The following is a 21,572-nucleotide window of genomic DNA, read 5'->3' as shown; positions in this document are numbered from 1 at the left end:
ATGCTGCATTTGAGGGACTTGAAGTCCTGAATTTGAAGGAAGACCACAGAGTTTAAAGACAGAAAAGTCTGGTTTTGATGATGACACTGACTCTCCATAGAAACACACCATCACGTGACCTGTGCTTTCTCTGTCAGAAGAAGTGAGAAGGGCGACACCTGCTGGCTGCTTTTAGGAACTGCGTGAAATCAAATCGAACCTCATCCAAAATCCTGTTTCACTTGAAGCATCAAAAAGATCTGATGTGTTCAGGAAGCAAAACATCACTAATTAGAACCAACATATTTGAATGAACAATGTTGTTTCTCTATGAAACACATTATTTTATATACTGTATATGTATCCATGGTTTTTTGTTTTGACTTTATTCTATTTTTCACAAACAGTAAAGTCTTCAGCCTTCAACCTCATTCTAATCAACCTTTGAGAGCATTTTTGTGGCTCCAACATTACAGTCATCCCTGCAAGGACAGAACAACAATAAATCATTAGTTTATCATCAGATCATAAGAACATTTAACAGTTAATAATATTAGACATTACAACTCTAAAACCTACAAAAAATTTACAAAGTATTGGTGCAATCCAATCAGGTATTATTCATCTTTTCATGTAAACTGGATGTTAAATAATATTTATCACATAGTTAAGGCAGAAAACCAAAAATAAAAGATTCTGTGTTTATTTCATCTCAAAATTATAAATAAACAGTTTTTTATTGAAAATATCTTTGTAGAAGAAACAGAAAAACAGAAACAGCTTTAAATCTTTGCAGTATGTCAGTGAAACTTTGGGCTTTTATGTGGTAACTGCAGTGGGGGGGCGTCAGGGCCTTCAAGGCCTTCTCTAAAAAATATCTGAATCATGTGTTCATGATGTGGGAGTATCAGTGAGAAATGCTCTTTTGGACAGTTTTTCTCTGAGAATTGATACACTTCTGATGGGATTCTGTCTTTACGTTGTGATGGTTTGTTTCCTTTCTAGAGACCTCATGATGCTGTCCCCTGAAATCTCTGCCTGGGGGAACAATGCAGATCTGTCTCTACCCACTTCCTTTCACTAACTTATGCATCTGATGCTGATTCTGTTCATATATGTGGAGACTAGAATAGTGGCATAGAATGTTAAAGACTTTGTGGACGAGGATGATCTTCCTCTAGAGTTGTGTTACAGAATCAAACAATCAAACTTTGGTTGAATGGAAAGGTAAATCCAGAGAATGACGGCTTCACTTCTATATCCTTTATGGGTAAAGCTGTGGTGGATTATACTGTGACCCCCCCCACATTGGTCTAAATAGGTTGTTGAATTTAAAGTCCCCCCCCCCCCCTTTGTAGCTGGTAAAAAGCAATGAGTCTGATCTGATGAACCTCATTGATGACAGAAGTAAACTCCCTGATCATTCAATGCTCTATTGGGGATTTCAAACCATTGAAACAGACTTTATAAAAAATTTGCAAGTTGGTTTACAAAATAAAAAGCCAATTAAAAAAGAGCCTGTTCATTTTATGCACTCAGACCTCTGTAGTGAGTCTCTACGTGAAATTGGTCTTCAGCTGATGGAAGGTAGACAAACACAGGAACATCTGAACCATTGTTATGAATGGTTTAGGAATGTTTTATACAAAGAAATGGATAAAAATAGACCAAAACAGAACTATAAAAGAAATCAAGATCTACTTGACTTTAGTGAATAATCTCTAAATGTCATCAATCTAATGTGACTGTAGCACGTCTTCTAACTTGCTGCTCTTGCTATTTTCCTTGTTTTTCCCTCCGCCATCTTTGTTTGAATGTGTTTTCTTGTTTGGTCGTGTGTGACAGACAATCTCTCAACCAGCGCCCCCTACCGACCCTCCGAAGAATCGTCTTACCAAAGGATGGTTAATATAACGGTTTAGAACAGGGGTGCCCAAACTTTTTTCCTCAAAGGGCCAAAATCTAAATGTGATCGTGGACCGTGGGCCAAATACAATACGTTTTTTGTATGTCATTAAATAAAAGCAGAAAACAAAGAATATGCTTTAATGTGTTTATTTTGATTCTGTATTCAGCAAGGTAACACACAAAAATAAACATTCTTTCAAACCATTAAACACAACAGCAAGGCCTCACTGGCAATTTTCAACTAAAAAACAAAAACAAACTAAAACAAACTTTTTTCCAATGAAAACAGCAAACTGCGATCCTTAATGAGAGACATGGAGCTGGTCTTTTGACTTAATCAGTGACTGAATGTTGGGCTGCAGCTTACTCACTGATAGTGTTAGTATGTCTTGCAAGTGTGAGTCTGTGAGGGTCCCCCTGAGTTTGATCTTGTTCAGGTTCATGAGACTAAATGTTTGCTCACAAATGTAGGTGCTGCCAAACAGAGATAGCATCACTTGTGCATTTTTTCTCATCTGTGGGTATCTTTGTTTTGACACATGTGGATAAAAATCCCTCAAGGGTAGTGATACAAATTTGCGTCTTAGCTCTGTGTCACATTGAAACTCAATCAACTCCATCTGCAAATGCTCTGGAACTGAGTCGGGACTCACGCTGAAGGGCTGAGAAAAAAGCTCCATGTCACCTGCAGTCTTCTTAAAGTCCACAAAGCGCAAATTAAACTCCTTATTTAAGTTGCTGAGAAGTTCTCCATATTCTGGCAACCTGTCCACCTCCACATTCACGTCTCTCAGGCTGGGGAAGTGTGCAAAGTTTCCTGAAGAGACAAAGTCAAATAAGAATGCGTCCATTAGTATAATTAGCACTACTATGAGGTACATAAGCTACAGGACACAAAAGACAACAGAGCAATGAAAGCAAACCCACAAAGACAAACAGTTACGTTTTCTGTCAAACAGGCGTAAGCACCACGGACAGCGACACATCACAGCGACGGACACACATGGAGCAGCACGTGTTACAATCACAAATAACAAACAGCCAAAAGTCTGTGTGCAGCATGTTAATGACTTACCTGCTGAAAGATGCCGGCAGAGTAGTTGCAGCTTCATTTGGAAAGCCTTGATGTGGTCAAACAGCTCCGTTATGATCTGTTCTTTGCCTTGAAGTTTAACATTCAGATTGTTGAGCAGGTCGGTGATGTCCACCATAAAGGCCACGTCGAAAATCCATCTTTTATCAGTGGGGATTTGTGTGTCCCTGCTCGCACTCGACAGAAACTCCGCGATAAGTTGGCGCAACTCAAAAAATCTTTTGAGCACAGTCCCCCTGCTCAGCCAGCGCACCTCCTGATGGTAAAGAATATCTTTGTATTGCGCATCAACTTCATCCAAAAATGCTCTGAACTGGCGGTGTGAGAGTGCCTTTGAGCGGATGCAGTTAATGATTTTAACGACATCGCGCACGACGTCTGCCAGTCCGATCGTCTTTGCACACAGCTGTTCCTGGTGCAGGATGCAGTGGTATTGCGCTACCTTTCCCCCACACTCTGAAACTTTTTGGGAAATGAGAGCAGTGAGGCCAGCTTTTTTCCCAATCATGGCAGGTGCACCATCAGTTGTTATTCCAACCATTTTGTCCCAACTCAAGTTATATTTGTCCAGGACTCTTGAAACCGCCGCAAACAAATCTTCGCCTTTTGTCGTCCCTCGCAGCGTCTCAAGTCCCGCCAACTCCTGTGTTATTTCCATGTCAGCGTTAATTCCCCGAACAAAAACCAAAAGCTGCGCTGAATCAGAAATGTCTGTGCTCTCGTCACATGCCAGTGAGAAAGCAACAAAGTCTCTTGACTTTACTGTTAACTGATCTCTAATGTCCCGAGACAAATCTTCAACGCGGCGGGTCACTGTGTTGCGCGAGAGGCTAATTTGGGAAAAAACTCTTTCTTGGGAAGGGCACATTATTGAAGCAGCTGTGGACAGGCACCTCGTGAGGGTGGCTTGCTGTGACCGAAGTTTCGATAGCAGCTCGCTCGATTTTTTCTGTCGCGCCTCACCTTTGTATCTGGAGAAGACCGCATGTTTAGTTTCGTAGTGGCGACGTATATTGTACTCTTTCAGTACAGCCACGGATTGCTGGCAAATAAGACAAACAGCCTTAGAAGAGATTTCTGCAAAAAAAAAATAATCATCCTCCCACTTTTGTTTAAAATGCCTCTTATCCGTGTGCCACTGCTGTTGTCGTTCCATCTTAACAAACTGAAAAAGTCTTAGAGTCGTAAATCTTCTCCAAAATGTAAGGATTGCCCTATGGTGCGGTGCGCTTTATGTGTTTGTGAGACTTCCGTAAAGAGGACGTGAGAGAGGACAGCACAAGAACGGTATGCAGAGCAGTGAGGACGTAAAAGAAGACACTCAGTGCATGGGGTTGAGAGGGGGTGGCAGCGGTGGGCAGCAAAGGTGCTGACAGCGCCATCTGGAGAACAAAAGTAAATTACAGTCATAGACTTTTCACCATCATAGACAATGGATGTGAGGTTAAGGGGTTTTACAAAAACACGGCGGCTTGCGCAGCCACGACTCGGCGGGCCAGAAGAAAACCTTTGGCGGGCCAAATTTTGCCCGCGGGCCCCACTTTGGGCACCCCTGGTTTACAGGGTCTTCAAACGTAAATAAAAGGTCGATACTTGATGAAGACGCATCGAGAATCAATCATGGGACTAAATATTGACCATATATATCACCATATCGATATTTCGGCACACCCCTATTGATCAGTCCAGGTCCTGTGGTTTTCGAACAGGACCAGGTTCTAGGTGATCTTAGTGTGAAAATGCCATTGAATGTTCCTTTAGTGACCTCACCAATCGGAAGCTGTGAATCGGAAGCCAACTTCAGTGTCATTGAGAGGAGGTCATTTAATTGATGAGGCACATATTGAAGCTCTTCTTTGAGTCTTTTCTCAATCTTTCTGCCACTTTCAGGATGAAGATGTTTCACTGAAAAAGATGCGATCTGAATCCATCTCATCAGGAACTATTGAAGCTAGAGCTGTTGTACACAGGCAGTTTTTGTCTGCATGCTTTCATTCTGTTAGATTATTTAGGTGACCTGAGATGCCCCTTCAAATAGAATAGAATATTGTATTTATTCTAAAAGTTTAGGAGGTGGGATGTCCAGGATGTTTTTACTGTCATTTCTATCTTTTCTTTGTCATTCTCAGCTTTTTGGCGCCTAAGTCTATGACACCATTCATGCAGCCACATGGAGCAGAACTCAATCCTTTCAAGGAAGATGTTCCCTGCTGGAAGTTCTGAAGGTGGATGAAGGAGAACAGAAGGAGATTCTGAAAGAACTCCAAACTGCTCCCTCATGAGTGAAGATGAGAGATTGATGGAACTGAGGGAGATTTTGTTTTGTTTTCTCATTTTAGTTTTTCAGCGACTGTGAAGCATTTTGTACAGAAATGATGGAGAGTCAAACATTAAAGGTGTGTGTTTTGAGGAACAGTAAATCAGTCTCTGCTGTTTTTATTGTTTTATTGTCTATATTTGTATATGTATAATGCTATAATGACTGTAACATTATAACACTCAGCATTAAATGAGAGTATTTACAAAAAAATTAATCAGGGATCTACTTCTTTAACTGAATGTGATTGATTCTTTTTCTCCATTTATACAAAACAACTCCAACACAATGAGGTTTCCCAGGTAATTATGATATATTGAAATATATACATATATTTACAACATCACCTTTAGTAGAAACCACCACCCAACTAGAACCAGTCTTTTTCTTATTTACACAGTACTTTAAAGTTTCTTTGGCGTCTTTTGTCCCTCTGGACAAAGCAGTCTCAAAGATAGTGGGGCCTGTCACGCTCCGTCCACCTTCTGATGGTCAACGACTTCTTACCGGATCAGCTGTGATGGAAATCGTGAGACTTTCTGGTGAAGGAAGACCTTAGGAAGTGTGGCAGAAAGTTCTGGTATATTCCTCAGCTTTTTTAATCCATAGAACCATCCGTTGCTTTAATCCATCCTTCAAGCGGCAGTCAAACATCACCCCAGCCAGTTTGTTTCTCCTTCCTCCCCTTGGCTCCATCTTTCTCTCTTTTGTGCTGTCATTAGCTGTCATCAGCCACACACCTGAGTAACCGGAAGTCACCAGCAGGAAGTCTCTTGGCTGCCATATTTGTAGTCCACAAAAACATAATCCAAAACCAAATACAAATCAAACTATTATAATGTGCTAACCTGGAAACTTAATGACATACTGGACCATTAATATTGGTGGATAATTTGGAAAGTATTTACTGTTTTTTATCCCAACAGCGAAATGACAATCCTATATTTGTGTGGCAATGCTACAACATTATGGTACATTCATTCATCTTCTATTGCGTTTTAATTCCTTTTGGGGTCACGGGCTGCTGGAGCCTATCCCTGCCACTTGCTGGTAAAAGGAGGGAACATCCTGGACAGCTCGCCAGCCTATCTAAGGACCACAATCACACACACACACACTCACATCACACCTATGGACACTTTAGAGTGACCAGTTTACCTATGAAGCATATTTTGGACGGTGGGAGGAAGGCCCGGAGAAAACCCACACATGTTTTACTTTTCATGTTAAACCCACCTGAGACAATGCACAGACTGAGCATAAACACACAACAGCTATTACACAATATCTGTGGAACCTGGTTGAGAAAAATTATATATGTATTTCTTATTTTGATATTTTACTTTCAACAATAAACCATTGATCAATAAATGACAGGTTCAGTTAAACTTTATTTCCAAGAAACAAATAATGTTACGATCAGCAGCTTTGCTCAGTCTGCCTTTCTTTTTTCTCCTGTAGCCAAATTTAAAAGGGAGCATTTTTCTAAAAAGAATTTCTTAAAGTACAAATGTACATATCCTATAGGCGGTTAATTGCACTTAAGTGCCTTCAAACACAGAAACCGATGGAAATACTTGTTGCCCGCATTTTATTGTATTTAAAGTGCGTCCAGGGACGTCAGCAATAGTCGAAGGACCCCAAAGGATTGTTGCAGGCTGAATGGTTATGGTTCCTACACCTGGTGATGATGTCATCCTGCCGTGCTGCTTTGACTCTCAGGAGGATCTGCAGGATCACATCGTGGAGGGGATCATAGTGGACATGAAGTCTGATGTTGTGTTTCTGTACTGGAACAGGCAGATCATAACTGAACACATGAAGGAGTCGTTTATCCTGAGAGTGTCTCTGGACCAAGACGGACTAAAACGAGGAGACGTGACGTTAAAGATCAGGAACGTGTCGCTCCAGGATGAGGGGAAGTACAGCTGCTTCATTCCTGGGAAGAACTTCAGGGAGACGGTTCAGCTGGTTGTTGGTGAGTTTGCTCTGCAGGTTCTCCCTCACATGAAGAACATTTGTCCTGAACAGCAGGCAGGAAATGATGTCTCCCCATAGATGGCGCACTACACACACAAATCTCTTTGTTTAGGGGCAGAAAGTTCTTCTGCATTCATGTGCTGCTGGAAGATGGGTTGTTTTTCTGACCTTCCTGTGTGTTTTCAGAGTGGGACAATCATTTTTCCCATCATTCCAGCAGCACTTGAACGCAGCATTTCTCTCAGTTGCTGTTTTTCTCTGATGGACATCAACCCATCCATGTGATTGGCTCTAAAATGACAACCAAAGTCCCAGTTTGGACAGAAAAACTCCACAGATGTTTGTTTTCAATGGGGATATTATGGGATGGATTGATTGGTGACAGAAAGAACATGATGGCATGAAAACAATAGGAGAGAACAGAGAATGAAAGTCTAGGATTTCCATCAGCAACGTTTAGGACATGAAGGCTCAATTCTCCATGTTCTCCTGAACAACTGTGTCATCAGCAACTAGAATGTCAACTCAACACAAACAAACACACAAACATTTACAAGATTTACAATATTGTACAAGGAAAATAGATCTCAGTAGAAAAAGTATTGCAGCTGTTTGGAAGCAAAACATTTTGGTCCTTTGAGGTAAAAGTGTTGTTCAAGTAAATCCATTTCCTGTTTGACTTTGTCCTCCAGTGTTTTCCAGTCTCAGTCTCATTCACACTGATGGATCCACTGATGAACACTTCCAGCCACCAGAGGCTGTGTGGGTTCAGGATCTGTTAAAGGTTTCCATAGGTTCCTGACCCTACATGAAGAAAACAAAGGATGTTAGAAACTGAAGATTCCTGCAGAAAGATGAGAGATCAGAGAATTCAGGACTCACTTCTGGTTGTTTCCTCTGACAGACACAAACACAAACAGCAGACAGGATCACTGAGGGAAAAAGTCCAAGAAGGATCCAGAGAGCCGGTCTGGAGCGACTGATCCAGATCCGGTCTCCTCCTGGATCTGGAGTGGAGATGATGTCAACCTGGGATGTTTCCATGGTTGGAGCTCTGACTCTGTTTGGCTCTGAAACAAAGAGATGACATCATTTCCTGCCTGCTGTTCAGGACAAATGTTCTTCATGTGAGGGAGAACCTGCAGAGCAAACTCACCAACAACCAGCTGAACCGTCTCCCTGAAGTTCTTCCCAGGAATGAAGCATCTGTACTTCCCCTCATCCTGGAGCGACACGTTCCTGATCTTTAACGTCACGTCTCCTCGTTTTAGTCCGTCTTGGTCCAGAGACACTCTTGGGATCAACGACGGTATCATGACTGTGGTCATGGTCTGCCTGCTCCAGTACAGATACACAAAAAGGATGCGGCCCTGTGGATCAGGCTTCATGTCCACTTTGGTCCACTCCACTGAGAAACCACTCAGATCCTCCTGAGAGTCCAGGCGGCACGGCAGGATGACATCATCACCAGGAGCAGCAATGATTGGTTCACCTGGAAACAAAGAAAACAGGAAGAAACTTTTCTAAATCTGAGTCTTTACCTCCAAGTGAAAATGTCTTCTCAATGTTTGATTTCTGCTTCTAAAAGATCCAAAGTATTTCTGTCCACATAGATATCAGACCAAAGGACATGGGACTTTGATTGGACCAAAGACAAATCCTTTCAAAATAAAAGTCCAATCCAAACTAGAATCCAATCCAGAAATGAGTAAAGAGGATTAAAGCAATAGTCTTTTCTAATTCTATCTAAAGACACATTTCAATCAATGATTCCTGATGATTATTCATTTAGTCAAATGTTTTCAGTCTTTCACCTCATTTCTACCAAAACAGTTTCTACTTTAAAGTCTTTGATCACTGACTGAATACTCAGTTTCTGAGGAACATTTGAGGAAAACAAACTAAAACATGGTTTGGAAAGATTCTCAGCAGAAGATTTGGTACAAATTTAACAGACTTTTACTTTGGTTTAAGCAAAAAAAGGATAATAAGTTCCACATACAAATAAACTGTGTGTCAAATCTTTCCCTTTTTTAAAATCATTTTCAGTTTTTGTCTGAATACATTGAAACAAACTTTCATTAATTCCGCAGAGAAGAAGCAGAAACAGACCAGAATTCATCCATCAGGACTGAACTAAGACTGAAACACAGACTTGTTCAGAGTTTGTGAAGAACAGAGACGTTAGACTTAAAAAACGGCTGCAGAAACTATGATGAACTGTCAGTACATACTAGATCAGTCCTCTCACTGGTGGGAGTGGTCTAATGTTTGCTCCTTGCTATTCCTCCCACGACTTTCCAGCATCTTCAGGTTGACGAAGACGTCTGTGTTCGTTTCAACAATCAGGCATCAACAGCTGATTGTATCAACGATGCACCAGCAGAAGATTTCAGACCAAAGTGGAGGAAAACAGTCAAAATGGAGAATGAGAAGAACCACTGCATTCAGGAGTAAAGAAAGGTGCATGTCTGTTAAAATGGTCTGATGATAAAAAGATAACGAACCAAAACAACTAAACTAACTCTGAGCTAATAGGACAACTGTTGCAATGGTAAAAAAAATTAAAACAAAATGAATTGGATCATTTCTCTTCCAGAGGATCAATAACATTCTAAAAAGTTCAGTTCTATGGTAGTTAAATAAAGAGACTTAACGCGCATGCTCACTCAGTTGATCTTAACCGGCAAATTCAATTCTTTAAAATAACTTTATTGATCACAACGCTCCAATACAAAACAGTGTAATTTCATAACAGGAAAAGAACAAGCCAGGGGAGGCAAATTATTATTATTATTAATTTTTTACTATTATTTTTTACTTTTAAAAAGAAAACAAAAGTCCGACATTCAAAGAAACTATGTGTCAAATTTTTATCATTTTCTGTCCGTCTGAAACATTGAAACAAAGTTTCAACAATAGACCTTTTTCACACTTCCGCATTTTTTGACCGGAAATACGTCAATGACGTGTAAAACAACTTCCTGTTAGCATAGCGGCACATATGAAGAATGGCAGAGTCGAAGAGTTGCAGTTTCTGTTGTGTTCCAGGCTGTTCGTCTTCCAACCAAAAACAGCCCTACCTTTCATTTCATTATTTTCCTGTGGATCCAAACCTGAAACCCAAATGGATACAGGCGATCCGAAGAGATGAAGGGCATAGTTTTCATGTAAACACAGGTAGCACCGTCTGCTGCCGGCACTTACTAACTTCGCTCCGGATGTGTGGTGCGGCTGCGTCGTTCGTCGCCTGAAGAGTGGTGTCGTCCCGAGTATTTTCCCTTGGAAAAACTTTACTGCTCCTTTGAGAAGGGAGTCAGTATATGACAGAACCTCAAACGTCAGTCTATGCAGCTATGCTGTGAAGATAGCGACACGGTGGCTAAGCTAAGGCAGTAAAGATGGATCAGGACTACGTGACACACCCACCTGCAGGTAAGGTTGTTCATAATGTGTTTAGATAACATTAGTCAACTATGTGTACCGTTATTGGATAAATGCATTTCTACCTGAAAAAATTAATGTATATAATAAAAGCTGGTCACGCTCTCACCTATTTTAATTACATGTATTTAATTAATTTTGGGTATTTTGTCATTAACCAAAATAAATGAAATGTATTTGTAATTAAATACTTAACATACTTTTCAAAACATGATTACTGTGTTGTGTTGAAAGGTAGAATAAATATATCAAGACTGATTTTTAATTTCTTTATCTTCACAGGTGCTCTGGATGAGGCTTTGGATTACATCCATGACTTAGAAGCCAAGTTCCTTTGCTGCAGCCAGGAGACGATGTCATGGCGGACAAAGAGTTCCTCATTGAAGACCTCCTTACTGACAATGGATCTGAGATCATCATTCCACCTTTTAAGCTTTCAGCTCCATCAGCAAGGAGGAAATAGAACAAACCCAAGCCATTACCCGCCTCAGAATTATAGTGGAAAGAGTGATCAGTAGGATAAAGTCCTTTCACATCAGGGACTCTCTGTGCCGCTCACACTGATTGGCAGCGTGAATCAGATCTGGCTTAAATGCCGTGTTTTGGCAAATTGTCAAGGACTTTTTTGTGTTGAAGAGTGAATTAATGTTTGGTATGTAAATAATGTATAATGTGCAAATAGTATGGAAAAATTTAGTGTTTCCACATATTCTTAAAATCTAGTTAAATATAATTGTTATATTCGTAATATTTTCCTGTTGAAATGTGACTTTGACTTCACAAAAATAATTAGATGAACAAATAAAACAATTTTGGTAAAAATTGTGCCTCATTTAATATTTTTAGGTATGCGTAACAACAACTGATTAATAACACAAATAACATCAAAGATTTAGAATAAAAAAGAACATTACAGATCATCAACAGTAAGACAGAAGGCTGAACTGATTTTTAAAGACAAGATAAGTGTAATTTAAGGTATGCATTCATGCATTTGCTATAATATCTATCCAAGTTCTCTTTCATTCCATCTCAGAAACCCCATCCAACACAGCCATGAGAGGTTGGGGCTGCACCTGGCATAATCTGCTTCCAGATGCCATCAGATATGGATCTGGCTGTGGTCCTACACAAGAGAAACACAACACACAAAAGTTAGACATAAGTGCATAACTACATTTAAATTTAATGTAATTTTTTTACATTTAAACTTAACTTGCTCTCACAAAGCAACAAAAAGTTAAATTATTCACCTGTATATGCCTTGTACAGTGTGGACCTCAGACCGTCTTAGCCAACTGTTTTGGGCTTTTGCACCACCAGCTCACTAACCGGTTCAGGATGGATTCCCTTATAAGTAAAAGGCAGAAAGCAATTACAGTCTGTAGTCACTACTGGGGGTGTTTTTATAATAATCTACAGTTGTTATGGATACACATCCGTTCTTAAATCATAATGATAATTTGATCACAAACCCACCTGTGTTCTTGGTCTGTGCCATCTTTGCAAGCCACTCGTGCAGGCCAGGGGGGGGGGGGGGGGGGTGGATCAGCCTGCTGACCCAGCTGTGAATAATGTGCGGTCTGGAAATTAAATAAGTTAAAATTAAGACATACTTATGTTGCTACATCAATGTAACATGAAACTATAACTGTCAGTAGGGTGACCAGATTTGAGTTTGTAAAAAAGAGGAGTGAAGTGAGTTTGTGAGATATTTCATCGAGAGTAATTGGTGTTCAGAGCTGCATACATGAAGCAAATATGATTACATTTCATCTATGTTCAATGTTATTTTATTATATAAGTATCAAAAAAGAGAACATGTCCAGGAAAAGAGGACGTGTGGTCACCCTACTGTCAGAAAAATAATACTAATAGTAAGTGAAGAAAGTGCCGCAACTGTCTGCAGCAAGAAGAATGAAGACGCAAACGGGCACCTTAACATTTCTTATTTACAGCTTCACCAAATTTTTGGGTGTTATGTTAATCTCATGCCTTTTCACTTAAACACACACACAACATATTAACTGCGATGTGTTATACCTTATATTACAAATAACACCAGGATTTACAGTTGACGTAAACAAACACACAGAGTTACCGGTGATGCGGCTATGGCTAAGCTAGCTGAAGCTTACCTTGGTAATGGTGGATAAACTCTTCATGGACGAATTTATATCCCTTGTCCAATTTGTTTCCTTTAGTGGACGAATGCATCTTCACACTCTTCATCACATCGGCGCTGATGACCTTCGGAACACAACTCAGGCTCTTCGAAAACACTCTAGGCTCTGCCATTCTCCGCCAGCGAAGCACAAACCGGAACTAGGTTTACACGTTGCTGACGTGTTTCCGGTTTTTGCGAAAAAGGTCTATAGGCTATATGCACACGGAGGTGATGACGTACTTCCGCTAAAATCTCAGCCTGCTAAGCCATTTCCGCTCGCGCTGAAGCGATTGTTTACAAAGCGATATAACAGCAACTACAATATGACTAGTAAGAAAACGTTCAAATTTCAGCGAACAATCTATAGTACAGCCGAGCATTGCTGTGTGTCTCTGTGTCAAGCTTCGAGCAAGTACAACAGTTTACTTAGTTTTCATACATTTCCATCTGACGCGGAAATCAGGCGAAAATGGCTTGTAGCTATCCGGAGGGACAATTCACAGTTACTCCCCATACCCGAGTATGTAGCCGACATTTTAACAATGATGATGTTCGTGAGCTCTTATCAGAGACGGGGAGGCGGCTATTAAACAAGGGAGCTGTCCCAGCACTGTTTGAGTGGAACAATTTCACCCTTCCCACTTCACGACCGGGGGTGTGGGAGAGGAGAGAGCGTCCTAGCTTTGTAAATTACTTTGTATAAATTGAATTTTATAATTAATGTTATGTATGCACTGCTGTACATTGCACATACTCTTTGAATAAAGAACTACTGAATTATTTGCATGTTATATGTACTTTACCTCACCAATGCTTTTAAGCCATCTGTAATATAAGAATAATACTTTCATGCACAGTGAATTATTTACTGAATAACATTTATTTAGGGCTCCCAATTTACAAACAACAGTTATAAAATACTATTTTTAGGTAACCAATTATCAAAAAAATTAATCGGAAGAACATGTAACATGTAATTTAATAATAGATTAGTATTAATACAACAAGAAACATAGTAATACTATTAAGAAAAAAAATAAAAACTTGAATCAATATATATGTACAAATATTTTGAAATGGATTGAACTAATAAGAGTTACTGCCAGTAAGAGAAATGGAGAAAAGAGAAATTAACAGCACTCTATAAAGAAGTGTGACAGGCAATCAGAATCTAATTATTTAGGGAAGCAAAGAGTTTGTTTTGTGTGCGTTCTCTAATGTTGTTTCCAGGGACATCATGTGGTGCTGCTGATGTTCAGTGCAGACAAAAGAGCAGGTAGCGGGTCCCAGCCTGTAACCCTGAAGTGGCAGCTGTGGGGGAGAAGGAGCATCTGTGTGGGGACAGGTTTTTGGAACTCTTTTTGCTGGCATATGATAGGATAACACACTTCCTTCTTGCACTTTTCCAAATGCAGAGTCAACCAGAGGAACATTAATGTCCATAGCCATAGTTGTTATCAGTGGAGCCACATCACTTGGAACATCATGGTAGACTTCATCCACCCTGAGTGTGGAAAGTTCAGGCAGAGCTGAACTGACACCCTTATACAAGTTGCTCCTATGGAAAAAACAAAATAATGTTTTTTTTTTATTTAATTTTTTAAAATGAGCCATAAAGTAAGTTACATATAAGTTGAATGAACAAAATAACAACAAAAAAGCTTTATTTATTTAAACATACAATGTATCATATGATGAGATTATTACTTTATCTGAGGTCTCACTGATTACTACAGAAAATGCATTACTACTATATCTACACTTGAGAGCACTTTGACTCGGCGCAGTAATATCCACAGAAATATCCTTTTAGGAGTGATGATATTACTGCGCCGAGTCAAAGTGCTCTCAAGTGCAGATATAGTAGTGTTCCCAAGTGCTATTCTGCCATACATTATAGTTATCCAGAGCAATTAAGTGCACGCACTGAGACGAGAGAGGTATGCATCAACTCATCTTAGTTAAGGGAATAACATAGTTTAATATGAAAAAACAGTGGAGTGTTCCTTTAATGATAATAAAAATAATACTAACCTAATGCCTTCCATCAGTTTTCGTTCCTTGGGTCTGGCTGAAAGAATCACCATGTCATTTACAAGACCAGGTTTAACACCCTGCATTTGAACAAAAAAGGTTTTCAATAAACACAAACATCCATAAATAGAAAATTAAGTAGAAAAGTACCCTGTTAAAAACATTAGTTACCATGGATCTTGGCTTATGCCACTTCTGTTCAGTCTCTGTGCAGCTGTGTGTTGGGGGAACAGAGGTGATGCTAAGCTGGCAATAATGTGCAGTCTGGTACAACAGTGCTGCCACATGATTACACAGAGCTGTACCTGCCACACAGGTACACTGGCAGCTTTGTAGCTGCACAGGACGGGCATCCGCAAGCACAATCTGAAAATACACAAATCTGTTATAATAGAATAAAAGCGCAGTTTTTTAAAAAGAGAATACATGAGTACAGTGAGAATGTTTAACAAAACAAACAAATTTGAACCATCGACATATAATTATTAACTACTAAAACAATTAATAACTACTAAACAATTTGTATGAGCTAAAATTGTAGCCACAATATTATTTATATTATTATTTATCTCACTTTACTCATCATCCCCAACAGTGGACACAGAACGTGTGTCAATGCAGTGACAAAACGGAACTCAGTTTCTGTGAATCCCAGTGGTTAGCGTACATATTTAAATATCGATAAATATTCCAACACACCAGTGTTATTTATGGTATGGTAAATGAAATTTGTTTTTAAAATAACCTTTAGCATTATTAGATGCAATGATTCACAGAAACTTTGATCTGCCAAACGTAACCTGTCTCATGAACCATGAACCAATCTGCGCTGAACCTGCAGTATAACTTTCTCTTACGCTTAAGCTGTGAGGCTTTTGGCTTTTCCTCATAGATCTGTAGCACTCAGCCCTAATCGTTACCTCTCCTGTGCTTGAATCCTTGTTTGAAACTGACATTGACAAAGGCGTTAGGAAAATTGGCTGTGATTGACACATAATAGTAAACATAGCCTACGCTGCACCTGCTGCGCTAGCACTAGATAGCATGCATGCTATGGGCATGTAAACACAGAACACGTCCAGATCTTACCTTCAAAATTGTGGATGTAGCTTGACACATACAATTTGAAGCCCTTCTCTTTCTTGGTTGTCGAAGTGTGACATAACTTTTGTATGATTCGACTCACGTCGTTGACCGTTACCTTTGGGACATCTTGAAGGGACCGAGTGAAAAATGCCATAGTTGTTATTGACGCTATGTGCTCCGTCGACGCCGGATGTAACCTGGCTGGCCGACTTGGAATGCGGAAGTGAGTGTGCATATAGCCTATTCTCCTGAGAAGAAGCAGAAACACAACAGAACTCTGCAGCAAACATGACTGAACCAAGACTGAAACTGAAAGACGGAGCTGCTGCTTTTAAACCAAGTCAGTGACGTGAAAAGTTTGAGGTCACTCCTCCAAGGCACAACGGCAGGAGCCAGCAAAGCCGACCCGCCCACAGCCAAAAACCTCAGTCTAAAGCAGAGGTGGGCACTGAGGGCCGTAGTCCTGCATGTTTTCCAGCATACCCTGCTCTGGCATGTTCTGATTGGCTGGTCACACCTGAACCAGGTAATCAGCCATGAGTAGGGGAAGAGTATCTGGAAATCATGCAGACACACCGGCCCTCGAGGCCTGGAATTGCCCACCCCTGGTCTAAAGGCCTGTTCACACCGGGACGAGTTTAACGCCTCGTGACTAAACAAAGGGCACCAACGAGAGTGTGCACACCGACGCGAAAAAACGCCACGCGTTAAAGCGTCAAAAAAAAAAAACGCCTCGGGTTCGTTTTTTTTTTTCGACGCGTCGCTTCGAAATCTACTCGACCAATGAGAATGGCGCTTTTGCTCACGTGTCTGGAGCTTCTGAAGTTACAGTAAAACACAACTTGGGGGCGCTCAAACACAAAACTGCCTTGCTGAGCACACATACCAGCGAAGAAGATAGACGCCAAGTAGCGTCTACACAGCCGCGAAGCAATAATGACGGACATTCTAAAACATCCCCGAACCAAGCACCAGTTGGAGCTACTGGTGCTTGAAATATTCATGTTTTCTTTGTTTGATTCTGACAAGCGCGTAAATACTTGCTCTCTTCTTCTGAGTGAAAAGCGACTTTAAGAAGCGTAAAGTTGCGCAGCGCCACCTTGTGTACAGGAGTATTTCTGTTTTACATTAAGCGCCATCTAATGTCAGGGAATGAAATTGCATGTTCACTCCACTCATCGTCAGCGAAAATCGCCTGGGTGTGAACACAAAAAACGTGGCGAAAAACGCTGGCGAATAACGCCTGGCGAATATTCGTCCCGGTGTGTACGGGCCTTTCATAGTTGTGTTTACCAACATCCTCGTGCTAACATGCTAACCAACAGGTTAGTTATTTTATGGACTTTTAGCCTCAAATTTAGTCCCCCGTACAATGAAACTGTGTCCAATCTTCCACATTGTCATCATTTTGTGTCTGTATCCATTGAAAGAAACGTTTTACAAATGCAGAAGTTAGTTCGTCGAATAGTCTTTAGAAAGAACCGCCACCATAAAAGGTGGAAGTTTCTAAACATCAAACAGAAACTTGAACTAAAGAACAGAACATTCATGAACATACCTTCAACATGTGAACAGAACCAGAACCACACACATGTAGAAATCCACAGAGAAGAAGAACCAGAAACAGACGAGAACTCTGCAGACATCATGAACCGTGACTGAGACTGAAAGACGGAGCTGCTGCTTTAAAATGGGGTCGAGATGCTAATTAAGTTGTGCCCGAGCCTGGAAGTTGAAGATCAGAAGATCAGAAGCAGCACATCACCCCACATCACCTCCCAAAAATCACAGAACTCAGGCCCCGCCCCACCCCAGGTGCAACACACATCACCCACATGCACAGAAACCACATCCGGATTCACAACATTCCGGTGTCCAAAAATCTGGCCTCCTCCGCTGTTCTCCCTGTCTGACTCTGGTCTCGCTGAGTCACTAGCCGCAACTGACCCTGCGCATGCATACAGTTGGTACTGGTACAGACGCCCAGTGAGCTGAATAGACGGCACAAAGCGCTAATATCGGCCATCATGGACTCTTTCTCTTTTTATTTTTTTTGTCATTTTACTTTTTATTCCCTTTTGTGTTTGTTATTAATTAGTATTTTTTAAAGATGTAACACGGCTTCAGATTTCTATTGTACATTATATGTGCATAATTGTTGTATTTTCTTGTTTTGTATGTTGCAATTGTTCAATAAAAAAAAAATTAACTGTACTCTGAAATCAATGAGAGCTACTGATCCCTATATTGTTATTTGATGTACAAATGTATTCATTTAGATTACATGTCTGTTCATTCCAGTGGCGGTTCTACACTAACTTACTCCCTGGGCGAGTAACCCCACCAGCGCCCCCCTCCCCCCGCACACATACAAAATTTGACATCCTCTTGTGTTCCCTATCTTCTATTTAGCCATTTTACACAAAAAATGCATGAATTTTCTAGATTCATATTACAGGGGGGTCAAACACAGGGGCCTAAATTAAAAACAGGCTTAAGGTTTTGGGCCGAAGAAGATAAACATTTACTGAACACACTAAAGCTAAACTTTCCATCATCATCATCATCATCAGCCTGTCACGCCACTGCTGGCGGGTGGCCTCCACATCTTCCTCCACTCATCACAGTTTTGGGCACTCTGGGTCCACCTGCTGCCTGCCTTCTGCTCGATGTCATCTCTCCATCTTTTCTTCGGTCTTCCCCTTCCTCTCTTCCTGTCCCATGGAGTCCATTCTGTTGTTCTCTTAGCCCATTCGTGGTTCTTCATTCGGGCTACATGTCCTGCCCACTTGCCTTTGGCTTCAACCACTTTTCTCAATGACATCCTTCACCCCTGTTCTTGATCTTAAGTCTTCCTTCCTGACCTTATCTCTCCTCCTAACACCCAGCATTGATCGTTCCATGCTCCTCTGGATGATTGCTAGTTTCTCTCTTTGGCGGTTGGTCAGTGACCATGTCTCAGCTCCATACGTCATTGATGGCAGTATGACAGTGTTCATGATCTTCCTCTTGAGGCTCATGGGCATTTTTTGATCTCTCAGAAACGTGCTGTACTGTCCGAATCTCTTCCAAGCGGATGTTACTCTCTCCTCTATTTCTTTCTCCATCTCATTTCCTGGTGTTAGCAGTCTTCCCAAATACTTATACTCATCCACCTCCTCCAGTTGTTCTCCATCCACAATTATTCCTTTCCTTCTCCTTTTCCTTGCTATTTCATTGCACATGATTTTGGTTTTCTTTTTGTTCATTTTCATGCCATCTTTTCTCCCTTCCTTGTTCAGATCGTTGAGCAGCTTGCTGAGATCCTTTTCTGCTAAAGCTAAACTTTTAAACTTTTTAAACTGAACTTTTTGAACATAAATATGAATAAAAACATGAACATTAATCCAGAATAACTCAAGTTAAACCTTAAATAACTTATAATATTTTGCTCTCCATAGAATATATTCTGTCAAAATTATACAAATATGAACATGCTGCAGAACAAAACAAAGCCTGGAAATAATAATGATAAGAAATAAATCAAATAATTCCGCTTTCTTTGCTATTTTATCATTTTTTAGAGTTGGACTTCTGCTTCATTTTTAGCAATAATTTCTTGGTGTGTGACGTCATGTGTGTGTCTTTGTGAAACATATCAGAGGGATTAGATCTAAAAAAAAAACTTGTTGTGAATACTATTTTTAGGTCTTATAAAACATTAAAAACTAAATCATAGAACTCATCAGTGGGATTACTCCAAACATATTTGGCATTTGGGGGGCTGAAAGCCTATCAGAAATAACCTGTTTGTCTGAAATATAATCAATCAGACAGATTCTAAAAGTGAGATTTAACACTGTTATGCTGCTGTAGTACATTAATTAGACAATTCATTTTGTTTCAAGAAAACTTTATTGTCAATCTCTATCATGTTTTCACATCTATCTATCTATCTATCTATCTATCTATCTATCTATCTATCTATCTATCTATCTATCTATCTATCTATCTATCTATCTATCTATCTATCTATCTATCTATCTATCTATCTATCTATCTATCTATCTATCTATCTATCTATCTATCTATCTATCTACCCAGGCTGTGTCCCACCAAAGTGGGGTAGCCTAAACAGGGCACACATTCTTATCTCCCTCCTCATCCCCAGACCAGACCTCTACCACACCCATCCATCCATTCATTCATACACAAACTCTCTCCACCCATCCCTGTCCTGAGCAGCCGCTCTCCCCTCCACCACAGTCATCCCTCTTGCATTTAGCGCTCTTTTTGCACCCTCTGTCCATCCCATTCGTGGTCTTCCTCTCATTCTCACTCCACTCACATCAGATTCCTATACCCTTTTTCACCAATCGGCTCCCTTTCCATTCTTTCAACATGTCCAAACCATCCCAGTGCCTTTTGCTCTGCTCTATCAGCCAACTCTGGCATCACACCAGTTCTCTCTCGGATAACTCCATTTCTCACACGATCCATACGCGTCACACCACACATACTCCTCAAACATCTCATCTCAACTACATTCAGCTTCCTCTTTTCCGCCACTTTCAGACTCCATGTTTCAGCCCCATATAACGCTGCAGGCACCACCACACCCTCATACAATCTCCTTTTTGCATCCTTTCCCAGTGACCTACATTCAAACACTCTCTTCATTCCCCCCATATCTTTATAAACTCTACCTCTCCCTCTATTCCACCATCCACACATACAAATGACCCCAAATACTGAAAACACTCTACCTCTTCCAACAACTCCCCATTTAATGCCACATTCAATCTATGTTTACCCTTTAACCTCGTACACCTCATCACTTTACTCTTTTCCACATTCACTCTCAACTTCCTTCTGTCGCACACCCTTCCAAACTCCTCAACCAGACGTACCAAGCTCTCTTCTGAGTCAGCCACTAGTGCAGTATCATCTGCAAACAGCAACTGATTCACACTCCATTCTCTGCCGTCAGTATTCAACATTTCACATACATAGACATTTCAATTCCTTTTCTCTTCAAACTACAGTCTGAAGGAATCTAACTACAAATTACAGAATAAAATAGAATAAGACCAACAAATAAGGTGACTATAAAAATAAAAAATTAAAGTGACTGTACAAATGAGGGGGGGGATGGGGCAAAATATCTTAATTTTCATGTAGTTTATATTTCCATTATTAACAAATCTCATGAGCTATGAGGCCTGGCAAACTTGGCAGAAGAGCTTAAGAAAGCTAAAAGGCCAAAAAAAACAATTTGTCCTCGTCCAGTGCGGCTCAAACCTGCAGCCTCTGTATGCGTTCCTTCAAAAGGTGGTAACATTATCTCCTCTAATGGGCAGTCCTTGTCTCTTCAGTAACACATTGGACTCTGCGCTGTCTCCTCATTAGTGCTTTAGACACAGTTCCTGGAGCAGAGTACATTCTATTTAAGAGACAGAGCAGAGTCTGACTTATGAGGCGAGGTTACCATGAGGTTACCATGATGCACGTATGACACATTATCCTGCCACCAACTTGCTTTAATAGCAGCAGCTCCGTCTTCCTGTCTCAGTCAAGGTTCAGTT

The 21,572-nt window shown here is 40.5% G+C and overlaps 2 protein-coding genes and 3 long non-coding RNA genes across 7 annotated transcripts in view; 1 reads left to right on the top strand and 4 right to left on the bottom strand.

Moving 5' to 3' along the window:
* Positions 1–21,572, bottom strand: part of LOC144987025 (uncharacterized) — a 54,993-nt gene that overhangs the window by 25,439 nt on the left and 7,982 nt on the right. The gene's annotated exons all lie outside the window — the stretch shown is intronic.
* Positions 2,021–4,207, bottom strand: LOC111949247 (general transcription factor II-I repeat domain-containing protein 2-like). The gene is made up of 2 exons (XM_023965967.2): positions 2,963–4,207; positions 2,021–2,704 (listed from the first exon to the last, which is right to left on the bottom strand). Exons 1-2 carry the CDS (start codon positions 4,134–4,136, stop codon positions 2,190–2,192), a joined length of 1,689 nt encoding a protein of 562 aa, XP_023821735.1. The 5' UTR covers positions 4,137–4,207; the 3' UTR covers positions 2,021–2,189.
* LOC110017032 (myelin-oligodendrocyte glycoprotein-like) lies at positions 7,621–17,812 on the bottom strand. Of its 3 annotated transcripts, XR_013650875.1 has the most exons (6): positions 17,567–17,812; positions 16,012–16,256; positions 15,094–15,288; positions 14,923–15,002; positions 14,277–14,446; positions 13,750–14,199 (listed from the first exon to the last, which is right to left on the bottom strand). XR_013650875.1 is itself a non-coding variant. In XM_023965982.2 (4 exons), exons 1-4 carry the CDS (start codon positions 17,655–17,657, stop codon positions 8,046–8,048), a joined length of 651 nt encoding a protein of 216 aa, XP_023821750.1. In that variant the 5' UTR covers positions 17,658–17,791; the 3' UTR covers positions 7,621–8,045. The 3 variants fall into 3 exon arrangements, 1 of the variants encoding a protein (XP_023821750.1); XR_013650874.1 differs by having other exon boundaries at positions 13,750–14,446; XM_023965982.2 differs by lacking the exons at positions 13,750–14,199; positions 14,277–14,446; positions 14,923–15,002; positions 15,094–15,288; positions 16,012–16,256 and adding exons at positions 7,621–8,081; positions 8,160–8,347; positions 8,434–8,769 and having other exon boundaries at positions 17,567–17,791.
* LOC144987028 (uncharacterized) lies at positions 10,197–11,543 on the top strand. Its single transcript, XR_013650884.1, has 2 exons — positions 10,197–10,712; positions 11,004–11,543. It is a non-coding gene; the product is annotated as an uncharacterized LOC144987028 (long non-coding RNA).
* LOC144987027 (uncharacterized) lies at positions 11,532–13,094 on the bottom strand. The gene is made up of 4 exons (XR_013650882.1): positions 12,860–13,094; positions 12,201–12,304; positions 11,975–12,071; positions 11,532–11,847 (listed from the first exon to the last, which is right to left on the bottom strand). It is a non-coding gene; the product is annotated as an uncharacterized LOC144987027 (long non-coding RNA).

Source organism: Oryzias latipes, chromosome 18 (assembly GCF_053564925.1).
Source record: "Oryzias latipes strain Hd-rR chromosome 18, Olatipes_Hd-rR_3.1".
NCBI lineage: Eukaryota > Metazoa > Chordata > Actinopteri > Beloniformes > Adrianichthyidae > Oryzias > Oryzias latipes.
This window is presented reverse-complemented; position numbering and strand designations above follow the sequence as displayed.

Excerpts from the sequence above, each read along its gene's own strand:
- LOC111949247 (XM_023965967.2), bottom strand. The coding sequence starts at position 4,136 with ATGGAACGACAACAGCAGTGGCACACGGATAAGAGGCATTTTAAACAA. Across the intron at positions 2,705-2,962 it reads CTGCCGGCATCTTTCAGCAG|GAAACTTTGCACACTTCCCC; the intron begins GTAAGTCATTAA and ends TTGTCTCTTCAG.
- LOC110017032 (XM_023965982.2), bottom strand. The coding sequence starts at position 17,657 with ATGATGTCTGCAGAGTTCTCGTCTGTTTCTGGTTCTTCTTCTCTGTGG. Across the intron at positions 8,770-17,566 it reads GTTCTGTTCACATGTTGAAG|GTGAACCAATCATTGCTGCT; the intron begins GTATGTTCATGA and ends CTTTGTTTCCAG. Across the intron at positions 8,348-8,433 it reads GACGGTTCAGCTGGTTGTTG|AGCCAAACAGAGTCAGAGCT; the intron begins GTGAGTTTGCTC and ends TCTTTGTTTCAG.